This window comes from Erpetoichthys calabaricus, chromosome 12 (genome assembly GCF_900747795.2).
Source record: "Erpetoichthys calabaricus chromosome 12, fErpCal1.3, whole genome shotgun sequence".
NCBI classification, from domain to species: Eukaryota; Metazoa; Chordata; class Cladistia; order Polypteriformes; family Polypteridae; genus Erpetoichthys; species Erpetoichthys calabaricus.
In genome coordinates this window covers 6,156,992-6,169,709 of record NC_041405.2, presented here as the reverse complement: position 1 = coordinate 6,169,709, position 12,718 = coordinate 6,156,992, and the positions used below count along the sequence as shown (strand labels likewise).

Genomic DNA, 12,718 nt, shown 5'->3' with positions numbered 1-12,718 from the left:
CCTGAAAATGTTTAAAAATGGTTGTCCTTTCTAAATGGCTCATACAATGTTTTTGTTAAACCCCTTGAATTAAAACTGGAAATCTACACTTCAATCACGTCTTGATTGCTTCATTTGAAATAGATTGTGGTGGCATACAGAGCCAAAATGATGAAAATTGTATCACAGTCCAAATACTTATGGACCTGACTTTTCTTAAGCTCTCTGCCTGGGCTGCTGGTCCATACTTTGCTATCAGATATTATCTATAAAGCAGTCATTTTTACTTTAAGTTTGCTTAGGGTTAGGCAATAGTGTCATCTCCGTCCATTGAAATTAGTTAATTTATAAAAAGTGCCATCAGACACTACTATTTCTTTTTTTTTTTTCTTTTTTTTTTTTACATTTTATTACATTTATTAAAATCAAAAAACATTCCATACAAGCAAATCAAGATAAACAAAACTAGGTTTGAAACCACATCCATGAGAAAGAGAGCTAGGCCAGCAGAGTAAAACTTTAAATATAGTAAAAATATGTAAAGAAATAAATAAATAGAACAAAAAAGAGGGGAGAGAATCCACTTCCTCAATTTAAATGCTTATTTTAAAATGTTATTGATTAGATCCTGCCAAGTTTTGAAAAAGTTTTGCACAGATCCTCTAAGTGAGAATTTGATTTTTTCCAATTTCAAATAATATAAAACATCAGTTACCCGCTGACTTATCAGAGGAGAGTTAGGATTCTTCCAGCTTAGCAAAGTAAGTCTGCGTGCCAATACTGTAGTGAAGGCAATCACAGTTTGTTTGTCCTTCTCCACTTTAAACCCCTCTGTGATCCCACCAAACACATCTGTTAGTGGATTAGGAGGGATTGTGACCCCCAGGCTGTCTAAAAGGCACATAAAAATTTTGGTCCAAAATTATGTTAGTTTGGTGCAGGCTCAAAACATGTGACCCAGTGAGGCTGGAACTTGATTGCAGCGTTCGCAGGTTGGCTCTTGCCCTGGAAACATTTTGGACAATTTTAAACAAGACAGATGTGCTTGATATATAATTTTAAGTTGAATAATTGTGTGCTTTGCGCATATTGAGCTCCAGTGAATTTTCTGCATTGCTGCCTTTCACTCCTTTTATGATATGTTGAGTGAGAGATCCTTTTCTCACTGTCCTCTTGGATCTTTGAAAGGGAAGGACTTTAAAATAGTTTTATATAGTTTTATAAATTACAGAAATGCTGTCTGAGTCCTCGAAAACTGAGCAATATTAGAGGTAGGTGGGAGGGGAGGGAAATTGGGCAGATTTTGTTTAACAGAGTTTCTAAGTTGAAGATAGTGAAAGAAATGTGTTGTTGGAAAGTTAAATTTAGAATGTAATTGTTCATAGGATTCAAAGACGTTGTCTGTGTACAGATCTCTAAGTGATTAATCACAAATGCTTTCCAGACAATAAAACTGTGTATGTTTGTGAGGGTTGAAAAAGGTTTTTCTCGTTCAGAGGTGCCACAGTTAAAAGCTTCTCTATCTTAAAATGCTTCCTACATTGGTTCCATATTCTGAGTGAGTGAAGCACAATTGGGTTGTTAGTATTTTCGAGATGACTTGTACTTATTGGGGTACAAAGCAAGGAATATAAAGAAGTACTGCAGGATTTTATTTCAATTACGGGCCAAGCCTGTGTCTGTTCATCTATTTGTGTCAATGTCCAGATTTTTATAGTTTGTATGTTTGCTGCCCAGTAATAAAACTGAAAGTTAGGTAGAGCCATGCCACCTTCTGCCTTAGGTCTTTGTAGGGTCGCCCTTTGGATACGTGGATGTTTTGAATTCCAAATAAATGAGGTTAAGATTGAATCTAATTTCTTAAAAAATGATTTATTGATGTATATTGGAATGTTTTGGAAAAGAAAGTGAAGCTTAAGGATATTCACCTTAACAATGTTAATTCTCCCTGCTAAACTGAGATGAAGGGTTGGCCATCTATGCAAGTCTTGCTTAATTTTTTCCACATAGATGGCAAAATGTTTTTGATAAAGAGCTTTATGTTTACTTGTGATGTTTACCCCTAGGTTTTTAAACTGATGTGAAATGATAAAAGGGAACGTGTCCAATCTAATATTGTGTGCTGGAGAATTCACTGGGAAATGCACACTTTTATTCAAATTAATTTTGTGATGAGAAATCTTTTGAATTTCTATTAGTGCTGTTAAGACTACACACACAGTATTTTGTGGGTCTGATATATACAGTACCATATCATCTGCATAGAAATTTTCTGTTCAAGTCCTTTTCTGATAATCCCCTTTATCTGATAAGCATTTTGACAGTGAACTGCCAGTGGCTCAATGGCGATTGCAAAAAGCAGTGGTGACAAGGGGCATCCTTGTCTGGTACCACGTTCTAGTTTAAAGTAGTCTGAATTAATGTTGTTAATACAAACTGAAGTTTCTGGGCTGTGTGACGATGCAGGTTCAACTCCATGCTCCCATCTTGCATCTGGGAGCCCTTGAACCCATCACTGTCGGTAATGTTACCGATGAGCACGGCAGTGAGGCACAACAATAGAGCAAGGGGATGGTGTAAAAAGGTGCAAGAGTGCTTTATTAAAATTCAACAACAAAAACAACAATCAAAAACTAAGTGTCTAAATAAAGAAAGTGCAGTGCCTCCAAAGTCATTAAATAAATAATCCATAAAAAACAGGTGTTATTGTGGAGGTTAAAAATTCAATAAATAGAAGAAAAAGCAATCCTTTAAACAACGAGGTTAAAACAATGCTGGAAGCAGTCTCTTTAAAACCAATCCAAAGCCCGGTGTCTTTTACCTGGCGGCCCTCCTGCTTCTTCCATCTGAGCCACGCAACCAGGAGAGTCTCCGTTTCTCCAGCTGGCCTTCTCTCCACATGACTGATCTGGAGGATCCCCAATCCCTGGCTTTGGTTCCGCTCTCCCGTTCGAGACTTGGCTTTAAACCCAACGGCCAGGACGCTCACGTTGGGACTCCTACATCCAAGCCTCCCGACTCCTGCTGCCATCTTGGCCTTACGCAGCCAGCCGCCCTTCTTCTCCGGTCTCTCCAGCTCCATGATCACTCAGCTGGAGCGACCGCTTCCTTCTGCCCCACCTAGTGTCGGCCAAACACCCCTCCTAGGGCTCGCTATACAGCTGCCTGCCTGCGAGCCTGCGCTCGCTCTCTCTCACAGCGGCGCTCGCTCTCTCTCTCAACATTGCTTGCTGCTTCCTGCAACCTCCATCTTTTTTCCTTCCTTCTTTCTCCTCTCTAGCTGCCTCACGCTTCTGTTTATGAAGAGGACATGGCAGCTGTAGGAAATCAGCAGCCCCAGGAACTATCACGGATGCAAACGGTTTCTCACCTGTGCACTTGGGTGAGAAACGGCCACATCACAAATTCCCCTGGAACCGCTTGAGCCACAGTACCACCATGCCCCCTGGCTAAGCTACAAGCGTGGCAATTATTTATTTAAAAACAGCCTCTTGACGTGAGCTGTGGACCCGCTATACCACAGTCTGGTATACAGTAGTTTGAACCATGCAAATATCCAGTGTAGTGAAAAGGTAGTTCCATTCAACCATATCAAATGCTTTTTCTGCATCCAACGATAATAATATCTCTGTGGTGTTTGACTTTGTGGGTGAATATATTACATTAAACAGGTGTTGAAGATTGGATCGGCCCTACATTTTCTGAGGGTCTTATCTGCCTGCGGAGGCCCTTTACAAGCTCCACTCTGTGGCTGCGATGATTTGCAGTTTGTTTGTATGCACTCCATTTTACTCTTAACATGTTTTGTGCAGCTTAATGTTTAGATTGGGCTCATAGTGTTCTGCACTCTAGCCATTCCATCTGACTGTTATTAGCAATAATGTGGTTATTAAGACAGTACTGGCCTTAACTGGTTTAACCCCTCTTTCACAAGAGGTTTCTCCTGATAGTTTTTAACTCATTAAAGCTTTTATGTGTTCTACTAGCCTTGTAGCCGGTGGACATGTGCAAGACTCATTTCATTCCCTTTTCCTTGTCCCACCTTTGAACTGAGCTTCCAGTTCACTAAATGAGAGCTTTGATCTGCTTGAATTTACTCTGGGGTGCCACAAACTTGTACCAAGTTTAGAAAGGGAATATCCTATGCTACGTTATGGTGGCTCTACTTAAAGAAATCATTCATGTCTCCAGTGCAAGTGACCACCGCGGTCATCAGGTACTGTTTGTTCTGTTCACGTCTAGCACTTTGTCTTATTTAAAGTACACTACATCAGTGCGGTGCCATCTTGTCTCTTCTGCCACTTTTCCTTTCCCTTTATCACTAGCCTAACATTTTTGTTGCTTTTGAGACCTGAGGTAGCTATAATGTGCATCTTTACCTTGTTTCTCCCCTTGTCTTATCTCTTTCTCTTCCTTCTACCACTCATCAGCTCACATATTTCTTTCTAATTTTTCTCAGTTCAACAGCTATCAAGGTTTGTACAGTATTTTGCTAGTGGGCACTTTTTTATGGCATTTCCATTATCATCTGCATTTATCCTGCCAAACAGAAAATTACTGAAGTGCCTCATTTAAATGTTCATTTTTTCAAATTTTTTTTCCATTTCTATGTACTTTTCACATTTTATATTTCTTCCTCTGATTTACTGATAGCTATGTGAATGCGTCCACCCAATTTGACCAGCTGCTGTCTTCACTTTGTCTTTCTTTTCATCCATTTTCAAGCTCTGTGCCATCTGTAGTATGTTTTGGGGGTAAGACTCAGCTGACCATATAGAAAATATTAGAAAATTTAGAGAAAGCAGCAGCCACCAAGCGCCGTCTGCCGGTTTAATAAGCAGCCTCAAATGCTGACGTTCTCTTCCTATGCGAATGGTTTTTTCTCCTTTTTACAGTTCGTGCATTTTTCTTTAGAGTAACTGTAAGCCATGGTTATCCCAAATTCCTGCTAACTATACCAAGTGCATTAACACGGAATTCCTCTGTATTTTAGTACAGCTGCTTTATAACCCATCACATGTAAGATTTTATCCAGGCGTGAACAGCTGTCTTAAGAAAAAAGACTTCATCTCAGCATAAGCTGACTAAATTGTTTTCTTCAGCCCTGAGCTTCACTAAGACCTGTGCCACCTAAGAAAACAGGCGCTCATTCACTACACTGCTACTGCTGAAAGCTTCCATTCTCAGCCATTGAACTGTGGGAATATGGACTGGCCGACACCAGGAGCTCTTATCATTACACCTTGACAAAACCAAACAATGCAATATAAACATCCTGTTACAAATAAGCCAAATTAATAAAACTAATGGCAGAAAAATATATGAAACGTATCTAAAAGATTATTTGAAGGACACATTTTGTAAGATTACAGATGATGATGAAGTTAAGCCTGGGAGTATTTTTGTTGTTTTGGTTTTTTTTTTTTTTGTTTCTTTTGTTTAAGTCCTCAGACGTCTCATATCTGCTTATTTAAGTCTGAAATGTGTAGTCTTGTTTAGGTGACAATCTTCTCTTCTTATTGTTTCTCCTCCTTTCTGTGCAGCATGAACCCCAAAGTTAAAGGCCTTTCTCCACATGGAGTTACAACAACTTTTCCCAATTTGAATCCAAGTTACCTCAGGCTTTATAAAGAATAAATCAATTCCTATCAGTATGCACTACCATCATTTCAAATATGCCACCAAATGTTTACCACACAGTTGAATTGCTTTTGAGCTTCAGCTTTTAATTAACATTTACTTTGCTAAAACATTTAGCTATTAAGCTACAGAAATATGTTATTTTCAATAAAGCATACTTTGTGTTCCTTTGAAGTACTTTTAGAATTTGAAATACATACTTCACCATAATTTTACAGTTTAATATATATGATGCAAAGAAATTTTTTAAATGTTGTGTTTTAATAATTTAGATCTGAATTTATTATCTGGAGTGTAATAGCATGTTTTAATTTTTCTATTTGACCATTGCTTTTAGGAAACATCTGGAAACATCAGCATTGTGACACTAAACATCCTTCCAATTTAGTTATTTCTCTCAAATCTTCATTACATGTAGCCATCTGAAAATCTGTCGTGTTCTCAAGGCTCAGACAAACAATTCATCCATCCAATGGAGAGTTTAGGATTGTTTAGTGAAAGTAAAATTCTGGAAATGTCTTCTGATGGACTGGTGCTCCAGGGCATTCTGCTTTCCATTAAGCCAGAGGATCAGATAAAGAAACGATCAGCAATGATAGAAATTCCAAAAAAATGCAAGTGGTCACCACTTAAGATAGAGCCATTGGAAATCAGTGCAAGTTTTAACTCTCGTTCACATGAGCAATCAGCCAGAGTCCTCCTTGAGAATGGAGGATACAGCGCATACCAGGAATTAATTGACATCTTAGACAAGAACTCTACTCTAGGAGTAGATAAGAAAGATAATGATGTCCGTGATGGAACAATAGAAGAATTAGACAAGACTTATGTATGTGAATGGAAGAAATATTTAACTCCAGTAGCAACCTGCACATTCAGCTTGAGAGATCTTCTTCTCAATCCATCAGTGATAGCTGACCTGAAAAAACTGGAAAACACAGAATGTCAGCAAGAGAAGGATAAGCTATGCAGGGATTTCCTGGAAAAGTACGGCTCTCATGTCAGTAAAAGCAACACGTTTGGAGGAATACATGGAGTGAAAGTGGAAAGCACAAAGTTTAATGAAGATTTAAGAGAAACAAGAATGCAGTTGTTAAAAGAGATTGTAAATGAAATTGACTTCTCAAATACTATGTCAGCATTTCAGGAACAACTTAGTGGAATACAAAATGAAGTACTTGAAACAAATACCACATTATCTTCAGAAATCTTTGGAGGTCCAGATCACTTTCTTGCCTTGGAGGACTGGAAAAATGGCCTTCAATCTACCAGCAGCACATGGAAAGTTATTGACCGAGGACCTTTTGACCAATATGTGCCAGTATGGAGAATCATAAGATTGAACCATAAAAACGATTTTCTTCATTATGAAGCTGTATCAGATATAATAAAAGCATGCTGGGAAAAAGAGACTGGAGTGCAGGATACTAGCAGTGATCTTGAGAGATTTATAATGTGTGAAGATTTGGTGCAAAGTCTGATTGAAAATGCAGAAATATGGAGCAGACTGTCAGAAAGCCAATTCACTGAGAAGTGTGTCGAGTTTCTCACTGAATTCACTAAAGTGCACTTTCAGATTTGGATGAATCAGCCTGATGAAACTGATCTCTACTGGTGTCAAAATGTTATTTGTCATAACACCATTCAGGAATTCCTCTTGAGGCTGGTCAGCTGTTTGGATTTAAAAGATTTACCATTTGTTTTAAAAGTAGCTTTAATTGAACATATACAAAACTTGGTTAAAAAGTGCATTTTTTCAACACTTACCTTAAGTTCACAGGAAATATTATCAGTTACAAGAAAGTATGTCACCACTGAAGAAGTAAAAGCGGTCTCCACTTATGATGATGAAGATCGACTGATTTCCCAAATCAAATAGCAGGTCTTGTTCATCACGTCCACAAATGTATGCATCACAGAAATGCTCCTCTATAATGTTCTTGTAGCTCTCATCAGACTGAAGCAGATTTTGGCCAAGAGAGATGAAGGACATCTGCAGTATCTGATCACAGCCATCTTCTATGAGAATTTAAACAGTGACATTACATTAAAGACTGATGTGTCTAAAAGCAAACAGAAATCAATGACTGATAAAATCCTCAAACTAGAACACCATATAAAAGAGCTACGGGGAATGAGCAAAGAAGAAGGACAAGCATCGGTGTTCATAATAGCACTGGAAGAGATAAAAGATTTGAAAAAAAGTAAAAAAGGAGCAGAATCAGTGATCCAAACCCTTAGAGAAGACATGGGCTCTGATCTGTGTGCTTTCCTTGAACAGCTCATTGAGAAACACGCTGGAAATCCTGCTGAATTAAAAGACGAGTTAAACTTAATCAGAAAACAACGCGTCACTCAGACAGAATTAATGAAAAGTACTTTGTGTGAAATCGGAGAGCTGGTATGTCATGATGTGTCTAAACAGCCAGAGCACAAGGGGCACTCGGTACACAAGAATGACGTTTTAGAAATACTTGGCTTAGAAGAATACTGCAATGAGAAACTCAGCATGGGACACATTAAGAAGATCAGCTCACAAACAATACAATCAAACAAACCATCAGAACTTCAAGAGGTCCCGTGGTATTTCATTCAAAAGCTCATGATGGTACATTCAGGTGCATTGAAGCTGAAGTGTAAAGAAAGTCAATGTGCTAAAAAACATAAAGGCCAGTTAGAAGATGAAGAAAACGTAGATGACTGGCCTTCAGATGACACAGATGACGCACTTGTCTTAAATCCACTTGACGTCATTGTCGCCGTATTTATGTGTTGTGATCACTTTGTTCAACAGGAGCTGGTGGAGAAAATGTCATTGTGCCAGATTGCAGTGCCCTTCTTGTTACCAAATTATAATGGCAGTTGCTACATTCTTCAATGGGCACTGCGTGCTATGAGGAAAAAATGGCATCAAACATTAGAAGGGAATGAGACGTCCATTATTGAGAAGGACATCGTAACACACCCAATGCTCGCAGTTACATTCATCAGATTGGGGGATCTCCAGCGTTCAAAGTCAGCCTTTCTCAACATTCTCCTCAGTGGCACTCAGGGCCATCACAGTTTCTTTATTCATTTTGAAATGGAAGGTGGAGATGTTCCACGTAAAATTTCCAATGGGCTTGTTCAGCTCAGCTGGTATTTACCACAAGAAAAGGAAAATGAAGGGCGATTATTGGAGCCAATGGTGGTGATGAACCTCAGGGGAGATGCAAAGTCGCTGTCCACACAGGTGGGCTTTCTTTCTGAGGTTTCCTCAATGATCTTTGTCTTTTTGGATAATATTGGAAAAGAAGAAGAGAAAGTGATTACTAATCTTTCAAAATCCAAATCAAATTTCTTTTTGTTACAGAATACAAAAAACAAAATAGAAGCAGTAAGAAGAAGACTCGGACACCTGAAGTCTATGTGTAATATCCCAAGAGATAACATTTTAGTACGTGGAAAGAAAAATGATGCTGAATTTGTGTCTGCTGTTTGGTCAGCCATATGTAAAGCAGAGAGAAGATACGTAACCTTAGAAGGAATGTCTGATGCTTGCCGTAAAATGAGCTTTTACATTGATGAAGATTACCCGCCCTGCAAGACTGGAAGAGAAAATGCTGACAAAGTTTTTTCTGATCTCAACCCTGATAAGATTGTTGAACTTAAAGGAAAAATATTTCCCTTCCAAGGGCTGCACTGGCATGAATTCTCTAGAATTGACAAGGAATATCAAAGATTAAAGAATACTGGCAAAAAAACACCTTTGGAATACGCTAAGGAATTAGAACAGAAAAAGAAGGAGCTTCGTCAGAAGCAGTTGGAAAATGAGCTTTCACCTGCTATTAAGATGTTTATTGACGCTCTCCTGGGAAGCACCAAAGAGGAGCGACTCTTCTTTCTGCACTGGATGAAGTTCAAACTGGACTCCATTTCCTTAACAATCCTACCAAAGATACGAGAAGATCTGAAGCATCAAAGTCTTAAAACAAGTAAGAAAGAACAATTACTTAACAGGCTGAGCAGGAGCTCCCTGGGATTAGAGCACTTCCTGCGTGAAATCGGTCAGATTTATGAGGCCTCATTTTATTGTAGTGATCCTCAGTTGAAGAAACACTTAACTAAATTACCAAGTGCTGCGGCTGACATGTTGCTTTCTGGATTTCCAGTTGAACTCATCGATGGAGATGTCTCCAATATTCCCATGGGTTGGGTGTCAGATGTTTTAAAACAAGTCCAGATAAAAACACATCCTGACACTCGAATTTTTGTTTTGTCAGTTCTCGGTTTACAAAGCACTGGTAAGTCCACACTTCTCAACACCTTGTTTGGCCTACAGTTTGCAGTGAGTGCTGGACGGTGCACACGGGGGGCTTTCATGCAGCTCATCTCTGTGGACCACCATATGAAAGCTGAGCTTGGATGTGATTACATTATGGTGATCAACACAGAGGGGCTGAGAGCAGAGGAATTATTGAGCTTAACAAACAATTATGAACATGACAATGAGCTGGCAACACTGATAACTGGACTAAGTGACATTGTCTTAGTAAACCTGTCATCAGAATCCAATTCAGAAATGCAGGATATTCTCCAGATCATTGTCCACGCCTTAATAAGGATGAAGGAAGTTGGGATTAAACAAAGCATTTACTTCATTCACCACAATGTCTCTGACCTCTCCGCCAATGTCCTCAATTTGTCAGGAGTCACACAGCTTTTGAAACAACTTAATTTTCTCACACAAATGGCAGCAAAACAGGAAAACAAAGAAGAAACTTACACTAAATTTTCTGATGTGATACATTATGACATCAAGAAGACAATGAAATACATGCCAGGGTTGTGGCACAGTCAGCCGCCGATGGCATCTGTCAGTAGCGGGTACAGTGAGAAAGTGTTTGAACTGAAACAGCAGCTGGTGGATCACATTAAACAAGAAAGAAAGAAACGATTACCATTAACAATCTCAGACTTCATCATCTCAATGGAGGACTTCAGCAATGCGGTCAAATCAGAGGATTTCATATTCAGTTTTCAGAACAGTCTGGCGGCTGTCACATATTCAAAGCTCTCATCTGAGTACAGCGACTGGAAATGGGAAATTCAGAAAAGCTTCACAAAGTGGAAGGAAGAAGCAGAGCGGAGAATTAAAAACTGTGAAGAGATCGATAATTTAGTGCCTGCATTAAAAAGTGAGGCTGATGAGTTAGCAAGGAAGCAGGAACTGGAAGGACTTCGGAAACTTCAGGCCTATTTCACCAGTGATGCTAATAACAGAGAATTAATTGAAAACTACAAGAATCATTTTGAGATCAACATTAAGACACTTTGCTTGGAATGTAAAGGAAATGCTGTGAGGAAGTGTGAAGAGTTAATCAAACTCCATCAAAGTCTTACTGATTTTAACAATCTAATCAAAAAATACATACAAGAGATTGAACAGAAAGTTAATGAGCTGCTGCAAAAATGTAAACTGAAGAAAAATGATCTTAGTGAAACTCAACTCAAAGAAGAATTTGAGAAGATGTGGGAAAAAAATGTGAAGTCCTTTAAAATGCCAGAAGATCACGTCAACATCAGAGCTGACATGGAGAACACTCTAATGACCGATGAATCAAAAAGGAAAGACATAAAGGAAAAACTGAGGGAATCTCACCTCTCACACACAGAATATTTCATCGCCACAGATAAACATGTGAACACCAAGTCTTCTTACCTTTATCGTTCATGGGATTTGACTAAGCAAATTGCATCAGATATTAAAGAAATGGCACCTTCATGGTGGCCTTTCAGTCATAAAAATACAACTGAGATGGTAGCCAGAAATGCAGATAAAGATATTGGCTCAATGAGGTTTGAAGGTGGTCTCCAAGAAAAGGACATCCAGAGAACAGCCAGTAAAGGAGGTCATCATGTGAATTAATCGTGGAGATCTAATGCTCATGTCATGAAGGTTCAGAATATTGCCGACTCTGTGATAAGTAAGTGTAACAAGTACCTGGCCGACTTGATTAATAAGACCACAGATTACGATCAGAGTTACTGCACAGGTGTCATTAAAGAAATAGACAAGCAAACTGAGAAATTAGGAGAAGGCAATAAATTGGTTAGTGACCAGTTTCAGGTGGACATCAAGCTGCACATCTGCGGAACAGCAGTATGTCGTTTTCAGGAAATGCATGACAAGTTTATGAGAGAACATAACGTAGTGGATAAACTTCAAGAAAGAAAAGATGCTTACTGGGAAATATTTAGAGAGATGTATCATGAACGAGACCTGAGTAAGAAGGTAACAAATCAGTTCTGCAACTTGTGTCTCAAGCTGTCCCTCATAGATGAGATCCAAAGGCAGCTCTCAATAGACATTGAAAATCAAATGGGACAGACGTGGGCACCAGTTGTTCTTAGAAACATCACCAATTTTCAGTTGTCCCTCCTGGTCAGCCTGCATGATGGAGAGGACTTTGAGGCCTACAAGGCGTACATCACGGACTATGAATGGTTTGCTGAAGAGTGGCTGGTGGCACAGGCAGAGGAATTCTGCAGAAGTGATCTGAATGGCAAAACACAATTTTCTTTATTGTTAGAGGATATAATATGCAACCTTTTTGGGGAACTGATGGAAATCCTGGATACAAAGGAAGTAAAGGAAGTAAACACAGGTGAAGAACTACTGCATATACTAATGAAAGAAATGGAAAAGATAATGGTCCTAAAGAAAGAAAACCTAGGCAATATTATGTTTAAGAACGTGGGCCATGCATCACATCTCATTGCAAATCTGCGTGAAGCAATACAAGTGTTACAAAAGGAAGTGATGGAAGAAACAAATGCGTGGGATCCCAGCTCTAAAGTAAGAAGTCTGCCCAATCCACCACACAAAGAAATGATGAGATTTTTGAAGGGCTGTGAGGAGAAATGTCCATTTTGTGGGACACCATGTGAGCTGGATGTGAATCACCACCAACATTATTCAAGATACCATCGAGTACTGACCATTGAAAATAAGGCACAACATTTTCAGCTCCCAAGCAGAACCATATTTCAAAAATTTTACTTTGCATTTTGGAGAAAAGCACATCAGAATACAGTCAACTGCATACTTCACAAAAAC

The 12,718-nt window shown here is 38.9% G+C and overlaps 3 protein-coding genes across 6 annotated transcripts in view; 2 read left to right on the top strand and 1 right to left on the bottom strand.

The window, feature by feature from the left end:
- LOC114661781 (up-regulator of cell proliferation-like) overlaps positions 1-12,176 on the top strand; it is a 133,425-nt gene extending 121,249 nt beyond the window's left edge. Inside the window, exon 3 of the mRNA XM_028814981.2 lies at positions 8,238-12,176. Coding sequence (XP_028670814.2) covers positions 8,238-11,527 — 3,290 coding nt within the window. The 3' untranslated portion in view covers positions 11,528-12,176. The remainder of the gene's footprint in view (positions 1-8,237) is intronic.
- LOC114661780 (interferon-induced very large GTPase 1-like) overlaps positions 1-12,718 on the bottom strand; it is a 138,086-nt gene that overhangs the window by 83,065 nt on the left and 42,303 nt on the right. The gene's annotated exons all lie outside the window — the stretch shown is intronic.
- Positions 1-12,718, top strand: part of LOC127529812 (uncharacterized) — a 119,184-nt gene that overhangs the window by 104,113 nt on the left and 2,353 nt on the right. The window lies entirely within an intron of this gene.